Here is a 10,123-nt window from a genome sequence, read left to right on the forward strand (position 1 = left end):
CGTAGGTAGGGCGCTGCCGCGCCAGGCGAGCTGGCGCGGCAAGCGCCCACCCACGTCAGCGCCCAGCTTGGCGATGGCGTCGCTGCGCCAGCGTGGCAGGGATCCACCACGCCAGTGCATGTGGCGCGGCAGGGGCTTCCTGCCGCGTCTGGCGGCCTGGCGCGGGCAAAAGGGTCACGCGCCGCAAATAAAGTTCAGAGGTTATTTTTAAAAATGAATTTAAAAAAAGTTAAAAATAAAAAAAATTCCAAATGCGTGTGAGCATGTGCAGGGGCAGCTCTCGATCGACGCTGGAACTGATGCGGCCAGGCCAATCACAGTTGTTCACGCTCTTCCAGTTGCTGCTCTCACATCGCATTTGCCGATGGCTCTCGAGTTCGCTCTCGAGTCTTGGCGCTGAAACTGATGCGGCCAAAACGGAGCCTAATCTCTCTCCCACAAGCCACAGCCTGAGGCATTGCAGTTGACAAATTTTTGAAGCACGAGAGTGGCATGACTCCTACCCGTCCCCACACTCTCCCACACCTCTTTCACCTGCACCGCGTTGGAATCGATCCGACCCGTCTTCTCGTCCAACTGACTCGTCGAACACCGCTGACTCATGCCAACACACAGCTCTTTACAAGACATAAAACACACTTCAACCTGCATGCGCGGACGGCTGTTCGAAGGATCCTCAAAATGCCGCAATGGGAAATTGTAGCACACACATGGAAATACAACTTTCAGATGATTAAAGTATCATTGTGCTTAGAAAACAGGTTATCTGTCGATTCCATACACTTGTCAGGTATCATCAGATGGGCTCCAATGAACAAATTGTACGTCCGTGTTACCATACATTATTATTTATTAGTTGCAACAACAAAAAAAATGCTACCAGCCAACTACAACACAAGTGTACACGGAAGAATGGTGGTGCACTACTGTCATGCCAAGTCAACAACCCTAGTGCATAATCCATTGTAGTTCGGGTGAAGTACAGCTCGTACATCAAGCAATCATTTGGAGACTTCATCAAAATTCAGCTGGAGATCCAAAGCTCACTGCCAGAGGTTCAGTTTGTTGATTTGGAGCCGTGAACCTTACGTGCAAATGTTGCAGCAACAACAAGCGGGAAAGCGATACTCGCATCACAATGCACCTGGATTTCCAAAACAATAGGTTAGATTGTTAGACTAATGGCCGAATCTGATGCATGATTATGCCCTCCTACTGATGATTTCTTTCTATTAACAGAGAAACCACAATGATATCAGTCAGACAATCATCCATATCCATCAGTTACAAACTTACAATCAAGATAGGTGCATGTCTGGATCCCAAAATGCAATGGTGTACAATATTCTGTCACTGCCAGCGCAGAAGTTGCACAGTGACTTATTTAAGATGTTTTAGAAATTAATAACAGCTTCAAATCATTTAGACATTTTTGCTTTAGATGGACCTCATTGCAAGATAAACCAACAGAAGAGTTTGTGCGTGCAGCATGATGTTTACCAAAAGTTCAACTCGAGTTACGCAAAACATAAGAACAACAGCATCTGGAACTTCTTGAAGGAACATATACCTTTACAGGTTTCGCTGAACCCTTGATCTTTCCCCATGAAACTGCTTCATCAGGTTGTGCTCCTGAATCACTACCATCAAACTCTTGAGCTGTGTTGATATAGACTGCATAGTCTGCTCCATTGCGGAACATATTAGCATTGCATATATGATGCTTTGGAAGGCCTCCACCAAGAACTATTATCCCTGTCTTCCTCGATGCTGCGTGGATGGCTTCCCCATTCATCAGCCGTATATCTGTAAATATTTTGAGCACAATGTTAGCTACGATAGCAAAAGCAAGGAAAGCACAGTGAATCATACATACCTTGTACAATGTCAATAATAAGGCCAGGATTGCGGACTGCATGACAGAACAGCATGTCTCCAAGTGATCCATCAGTCAATGCTGGGCAGTATACAGGAATGTTATTCTGGTCAAAGTTTCGATGAGTTAGGATATTGTGACTTCAACAAAGCAGCTCGTTAGAATAAGAACTTAAACATGAGAAAAGCACGAAATCCAATGCAAGTAAGAACTTAAACATGAGAAAAGCACGAAATTCAATGCGAGTTTGTATACCATATTCTACCTGGAACAAGAAAGGGTGCTTCCACCGATCACAAATACAAGTCCATCTAGGTTTGTGCTAAGTCAAACTTTTCTAATTTTGACCAGAAATATCTATAAAAATATAGCATCGTCTAATGAAAAGAGTTATATCTTATGAAAGGAATTGATGATCAACAGAAAAGGCTTGACTTAGGACAAATCTAAGTTGTATTTGTGATAGGAGGAAGTTACAGCTTATGTTAACATCACGAGTAATAGCTACCGTATGCATCCACTCAGCTATGAACAATTCTAAAAAAACAAAGGTTTAAATATAGAGGTCAGTTATGCAGGTACACTGCATTAGTCAATGTGACATTAAGGTTCAACTCAGGAAAGACAACTATTATACACAGATAATGTCAAAAGCACGTTACCTTGTATGCCCAATAAAGATAGGAGCTTTCGTCATTTATTTCTTTGCCAAGACGAGCTATCACCTTTGACGGTGTCCAAATATTCTGCAGGCAACAATAAATTGATACAAAGACACATAAATATGGTCAACTACCTGTTTTCAGAAGTACAGGATCCATCATTGATACACAAGAGCTACCAGTTAAGCTATTACAACAAATTAATGATGTGGAAAATGCAGGCTGCTCTAAAGTTAAAACATCAAATATCCAGTAAGGTATAACCTTCTCTGTATTGATATTCAGCAACTTCTGCAGAAATTAATATCTCATTCTTCACATATTTGGTTTGGCAAGATGTCACTTCTCTGGCCGTTCAAGTTCATACACATATTGCTAGAAAGAAAGAAAACAATAAAGTCACTATTCATTGCTCTAAAGGCCAGGAAAGGGTATAATGACGGTGAGAAAGGAAGCTATGCAAGCAAGGCCAAGAAAATGTCAGGATGGGTTTTGATTTTTTTTTTGTGTTAAGTAACAAGCTAGACAAATAGATTTTGAAGAACTTTTGGATCCAAATTGTGATCTATTCCATATTAGGTTTTTCTTTCCTGCTTATTAGTGCCTCAGACTCAGTAAAAAAGAGTCTAGACCCTTCTATAAGAAATATTCGACAGGCTGCAAGGCAAAAACATATTCATATATTCATATTACACTTCTAGTATCTCTAATAGCCATTGTATATGGCAAATGAAAACTAGTGTTAGCACATAGATTTGTTTCAGCTGGAAGAAATATTATATAGCTTAAGAAACAAGTAGGATTGTTTACCTCAGTAGATTGTTCTAGTAGCATCTGGTCAAATAGTGGCATGATCCAGTTCTCAAACTTACAATAGTTATCATTGGGCACCAACAGATTTCCTATCCGGTTCAACCCTTTTGACCGCAGTAGTGCTCCAGGTAAAGAAAAATCACCTCTGTAAGTTGGTGCAAGGCATTTAATGAGATCCTCCTCTATACCCCCAGCAGTTGTAACAATAACATCCACCTAAAGAACATTATTATTTGTAGAAAAAGTTAGTGGCCTTAGAACACTAGACCTCGATGAGTTTTGTAATGTTAGTAGTCGTGCATTACTGGAACAGATACATCTAGGCATGCTTCAAGTAGACCAATTCACAAATGAACATTAAAACTTGTTTTCGTTCCAAATTTGCACGTGTGATGCAAAAGTTGGAGAATTTACCATATGATGCTGAGCTAGAAATCGGACTATATCCCGGATGCCAGAAGACACAAGGTTTGAAGTGAAGCCCAGAAATATCTTGCACTTCACAGATTCTCTGTATTTAGGGTCAAGTTCAGCTTCATCACAATCTTCGCCAGGCTTCTCATGCGACAACCTCCAATCTAACTATAGTGTAGTCAAGCACAGGAGAAAAGAATAGAAAATATCAGAACCTTGAAATTGATAATAGCAAATTCGACAAAACTGACAATGTATATATGCCAGGCAAACATTATGAAAAAAAAACATTTCGTATATAGGTACTTCTAGCTTGCTCCAAACAAAAGTGCAACTATAAGAGTCTACTTGAAAGGAATCCACAATAAAAGCAGGAACTTTCCCGGCCATTTTATGTCCATCTGCTCCATTTAGTTTAAAACTTCAAGACGCATAAATTAACTTTCAGCCGGGGGCTGCCAATGCCTGAAGGCTGGTACTAGTATACTTGTGTCCATTCACTGTTACCACAAATGTGCTACCTACATCACTGAAATTGTAACAGCTGGACATGTATCAGCTTCGACTTGTTTACAACTTAGCCTCCAAGCACTTCGGAGCAAATTCCAGGCGTCTAAACATTAATTTGCGGGATTCAACAGCAAACGAGCTACAAGCAGACCCCGCATCGCACAAAATCTCATGAAATCTGTCTTCTCAGCGTAGGTAGCTACAGTTAATCCCAGCGCACACTCACGCTCAGAAGGGGAAAACAGAGAGGAGCAGGCGCCGTACCATCTGGTTGACGACGTCGATGGCGTCGCCAAGGTTGGACGCCTGGAACCCCGTGGACGCGAACGACCCGAGCAGCCCCTCGAGGCCGAGCCCGGGGTCGTTGAAATCGGCGCCGGCGATCCTCGTGAACCGGGAGTCGTCCAGCGACTCCGACGGCTTCAGCACGATGGAGCGCACGCCCTCCAGAGCCTCCACGTCGTGCACAACGCCGCCGCTCCCGCTGCCTCCCACGCCGGCCATCCGGGAGTCGGGTGCCCGAACCGCCGCCGCCGCCGTGAGACAGCACACAGCCGCCTCGCTTTCACTTCGTTTTCCGCCCCGCAAAAGCAGAGGAATCAGATTCCGCGCGGGCCGCACCGCTGCTGCCTCTCTCTCCCTCTCTTCCCCTTCCTCTTCTTTTCGTGGTGGTCAGCCCATGGGCAGCGTCTGCTTTAAGCCCTTCTGATATTTTGGGCTGGCTGGATCCAGCCCAACATGACCAATGGCGCAATATGGCATAGGCCTTTTGAAACTGCTGCTGCTGCTGTCCCTGCTGCGTGTATCGATCTACTGGCTACAGTGACGTGGCGTATGAACAAGGCACGCACGCGCCACACGGATTCACGGGTCACATTATGACACGGGACAGTCGGTTCGTATGAGATGGCAGTTAGTGTATGTTTGGGAGGGGTTATTCTTCCATCGACTTCACCGATTTTGCACAAACAAGACATTGTAACGTGAAATCGTTTCACACATACGGTCGCATGTTGTTGGTTGCTACCGGTGAGGCGGTGCCTACAACCTGATGGAGCATCGATTTGTCGGTAGTAACCAACTTTCCAAAGTTCTTTTTTAGGCAGAGCAACATTACTGTTGTTCCTGCGAGTACGAGTTGCAGCTATCACGTCCACGAGCTCCAAACCAACTTGGGAGGGTGCATTACTGTTGATCCGTCCCTTTCACTCTCTCCGAATGAACGCATCTTTTTGCCTCCACGTCGATCCTGCCCTCCAGCTGCTGCACGCACGGCTCCCGTCTCCTGATTGATTCTGCCAAACCAAAGCAGGTGGTAGTCAGTAGTCACAGGGCCCCAGCTGATGATGCTCGGCCTTGCACACGGGCTGGAGCGGCGAAAATTGCCGTTGGAACAGTGTTGCGTTCCTCCGGTCAGCGTCTGCTACGCTGCTGCTGGTGCTGCGACTGCTGTACGTCCACATCACTAGCGACCAGCTTGGCAATGAAGCGCTGATTGACACACGCATGACACCTTTTTTCTGCACACCGTGCTACGACGAAAAGGACACCCTTATCGATCCAAGCCTGATTTTATGAGGTCCGTTTTGGCTGGGCTCCTTTAACGGCTTCTGCTGAAGCCCTGCCAAAGGGCGTTGCACGTTCGAAAGAGCTTCGACTCTATCGACTTCACCCCACGAATCCCGCTGAGAGGAGCCGTTCCGGGAAGGTGGAGTCAACGGGCTGCCGTGGCTCCTCCTCCTCGTCTTCCACCCTTTCCCTCAAAGTAGGGCCCGCAGGCAGGTGGAGGCGGCGGGAGGCGGGAGTCGGCCAACGGGAGGTGGGGGCGGAGGCGGCCGAAGGCAGGTGAGCCGACGGCGGGAGGCTGGGAGCCGACGGTGGGAGGCCGGGAGATGAATAGGGAAGAGAGAGAATGGGAGAGTATGGGAGGCTGGATATGAAGGAAGAGAAAAGGAAGAAAATAAATAGGAAGAAAAGAAAAAAAATGAAAAGGAAAGAGTATTATAGGTATTTCATCTTATCTAATCATTTTAAACTACACGGAAGAGCTATTTTGCCAAACGATTGTCCAAAAGTGTTTCAGCTCCACTCCGTTGTCCAAAAGCTCTGAATGGTGTTATGTGGCTTACGTGGCTCGAGATCTGAGCACTGTCCGGAGCCCGCAACGGCAAAACAACCTGACGCAGCAGCCTGAAGAATTTCAGAGAAAGAGCTGGTCAAACAGGGAGCTTGAGGAGACACAAGCGGTGCAGCGAGCGTAACGTGTAAGCACCCAAAGCATTAGATATTTTAGATCAGAGGATAGATCGTAGATGGATCATGGATGCGTGCCTTGGAGTTGATAGAGCACAGCAGCATCAGGGGCCCGGCCGGGCCTGATCATTAAGCTTGCTTTAGAGAACATGCTTCTGAACCGCCGTCGTTTGCACAGTCATACCTGCTTCTGAACATCCATGGTCGCTCGCTCGCTCATGGCGTGCGTGCGACGAAGAGACGAAGGCACAGAAGTGCCCGAGGAAAAGGATGCGTGGTGTGCCCGGCCGGCGCGTGCGAACCACCGGGTTTTGACAGCAATGGCTCGTCGCTGGCTGCTGTTAGGACCGTATGCTACGGCTTGCGGTCAAGCTTATTTGCAATTCTGCAGCGAGGACGACATCGCTCTAGTTAGCATTCAAACGCGACGTGTGTGTGTTTTTTTAAACTAAACGACGTGTATTGCTTCTTGGACAGCTGCAGACCATGCGCCAAAAAAGACAAGGGCGGTGGCAAAACTGGAGACACGAAGACGCATGGGTGGATGTGAACTTGTGAATCACTCAACTCTGACAAACCCAAGTAAAAGCGTACTGCACCCTTCGTCCTTCGTCCTAAAATAAGTACACATCTCATTTTTTAGTCAAACCTTTTAGGGTGACCAAAATTTATAAAAAAACATACTACTATTTATGAAGTATAATAAGTGATACTTAAAGTTGATAGTATAAGTCATACGTGTGTTGGGTGTAGTTGGTGGTGCATGTGCACCTTATCTATCTATGCAGTAGCTACTTATTCTTAAATTACCCCTACTACCTATCCATGTCTTATCTCTGTATGTACCCCTCCCAAACTGCTATCCATGTGTGGTTAATGGAAAAAATCAATTTGGGCCACATGAGCATTGAGTATACTTTACTAATAAATTTATTTGATATTATTTTCTACATTCTTAGTCAAACTTAAAAACGTTTGACTCCTCGAGAAGCAATACGTGCGTTTATTTTGGGACGGAGGGGTACTCCGTGGTTACATTATTTTCTTTGAAAATTTTTCTGTGGTTTCTTTTCTTTCTGTTTGAGCCACCATATTTCCATGTCTTATGCTGGCAGTCTAGCTGCCTTATGAATCAATATCTTTTGGCTTTGTGCTACTGTGTCATAGGAAGATACAAATTTGAAATGTGCATGTACAATTATCTGGATCGGCTGCAATATGAAATATCTTGTGATATATTTTGACTGTACATATACAATTCTAAACTCCTACATGGTAAACACTGAATTAATAAAATGTATGATAAAGACATGTCTGTACCTATCTGTGCAAACACTCCTTTCACATAGGCCGACCATCTGTGTAAAAATTGGGTTGGCAGCTATATTGGTCAATAGCTGCAACAAACTGAGACGCAGACTAACCATCAGGGATCGTGTCCAGCTGATAATTGCTGTCATCTTTTAATCTACCTGGATCAGTAAGTGCTTGCCTTACGCCAGTACTAGCTTGTGCCTGGAATTGCATTTCAAGAGTACAGGTCAGTGTTGCTGTTGTTTCGGATCAAAGACGGTAATTTACTGAGTCTTCATGTCGTTCAGAGTATGTTACTCTGAACATCTGTAGTTTCTGTGCTGAATTCGGCAATTTATTCTTGGGAGGAACCAGTTGTGTTTGAAAGGGTACCTTTTCTCGATGCAATCTCCTTCTCAACTTCTGCAAATATCTCCTTCAACCAGTTGTGTGCTAATGCCCATTCAATATCTGTTGCTCCGGATTATCCACATCCTGGTTGTTTCATTTATTTGCATAGATCATTTGATATAATATTTTCTATTTCAGGATTGTGAAGACCAATCTTTGGAGGTACCTGCTGCAAGAAGATAGCAGTGAGAGATTGAATAGGTTAATTGTTATGCAGAAAAGGTTATCGGAAGCAACTAGGGAAGCATTGCCAACTCAAGTGAGGAAGAGAACAAGACTAACTTCAGCAGTTAATACATCAAATATTCAGTCAGCTAGCTCTCCTACTCCAGTTTCTCTTGTTCACATGAGAAACAAAAGAACGGTTCAAAAAAAATCACTTGTTTGGGAGCATTTCAGTATGGGATTAAGAGGTCAACATTCTTTTGCGACATGCAGATATTATGGGCAAGAATATAATTGCGATCCATCAACTCATGGGACAAGCACCTTATGGAACCACTTAAGAATATTATGCCCCCAACAACCAATAAAGGGTCAGGAGTTGCAAAGGAAGAACCAAGGAACACCCAAGCATTCTTATAGCATTGAAGACTGTCGCAAAACACTTGCTGAGATGGTATTGATTAATGAAATGCCCTTCACAACTGTTGAGAGTGAAGGATTCAACAGATATTCTAAAGTGTTACAGTCGAGATTTGACCCTCCCTCTAGAGTCACAAATTTCTACATGTGAGGTGTTGTGCCCACATTGTTAACTTGGTTGTGAAGAGCGGACTTGAAGAACATAATGAGTCTATTGATAAAATCAGAACAGGGGTAAAATTTGTGAGATCTTCACCATCAAGACTGAAGGTATTCAAGAAATGTGCAGAATTGGAGAAAATTTCAAGCAAGAGCCTTTTAACCTTAGATCTAGAGACCAGATGGAACGCTACCTTTCTAATGTTGGAGAGTGTAGAAAAGCTTGAAAGAGCTTTTGCAAGACTAAAAAAGGAGTACATGCCATTCAAAGCATACTACCCAAACAAAGATCCTCCCAATGCAGACGATTGGCGAACAGCAAGGCGCATATTGTGCTTCTTGAAACTATTTGAAAAGGTCACCACTCGTCTCTCAGCTTCGTTGCATGTAACATTAAGCATTGTTTTTCATGATATAATGCTGATGTGTGCAAAACTAATTGAGATTGCTGGAGGAGAGGATCAGATGTTGTCTTTAATGGCAGATCACATGAAACTACAATTTCAGAAGTATTAGGATGAAGAAGGTGATCTGAACTACTTGTTATTCATTGCTGTCATCTTAGGTCCCAGGTATAAGCTTCAGTATCTGAAATTCTGCTTAGACATTCTGTATGGACCAGATGAGGGCAAGGAATTAGCTGAGAAGATTGAATCAACTCTTGAGGAATTGTTCTGTTGCTATATTAAAATTGTTAATGCCTCTTCTAGCAATAGAGGTTCAAATCAAGCTCCAATTCACATAAGTGTAGATGAAGAGGATGAAGAGAACCCATGGGACATGCTAGCATCTCAATTTGAGCAACACATGGAAGAGATCGAGAGTGAACCAAATGATTCAGAATTAACAAGGTATCTAGCTAAGAAGCGTGAGAAGAGGGCTAAAGAGTTCGACATACTGGAGTATTGAAAAATGAGCTCAAATAAGTATCATATATTGTCGCTCTTGGCAAAGGATGTGCTAGCTATTCCTGCTTCCACAGTGCCTTTGGTGTCTGCTTTTAGCACGGGTGGACGCATTATAGATCCACTTCACTGTGGCCTATCGACTAGCATAGTCGAAGCTTTGATCTGCCCAAAAAGTTGGCTACATACATCTCATAGCAAAGTAAGTGCAAGAGAGGCTGATGAAGAGGTTCAGACATATG

General features: G+C 44.1%; 1 protein-coding gene across 1 annotated transcript; it reads right to left on the reverse strand.

Annotated features, from left to right (window-relative positions):
- Positions 1–717: 717 nt before the first annotated feature.
- On the reverse strand, positions 718–4,907 carry LOC101756334 (deoxyhypusine synthase). Its single transcript, XM_004981776.3, has 7 exons — positions 4,540–4,907; positions 3,766–3,933; positions 3,349–3,567; positions 2,539–2,622; positions 1,877–1,982; positions 1,571–1,806; positions 718–1,144 (listed from the first exon to the last, which is right to left on the reverse strand). The coding sequence occupies exons 1-7, from the start codon at positions 4,777–4,779 to the stop codon at positions 1,058–1,060; spliced, it is 1,140 nt and encodes a 379-aa protein (XP_004981833.1). The 5' UTR covers positions 4,780–4,907; the 3' UTR covers positions 718–1,057.
- Positions 4,908–10,123: the final 5,216 nt, after the last annotated feature.

This window comes from Setaria italica, chromosome IX (assembly GCF_000263155.2).
Source record: "Setaria italica strain Yugu1 chromosome IX, Setaria_italica_v2.0, whole genome shotgun sequence".
Lineage (NCBI taxonomy): Eukaryota > Viridiplantae > Streptophyta > Magnoliopsida > Poales > Poaceae > Setaria > Setaria italica.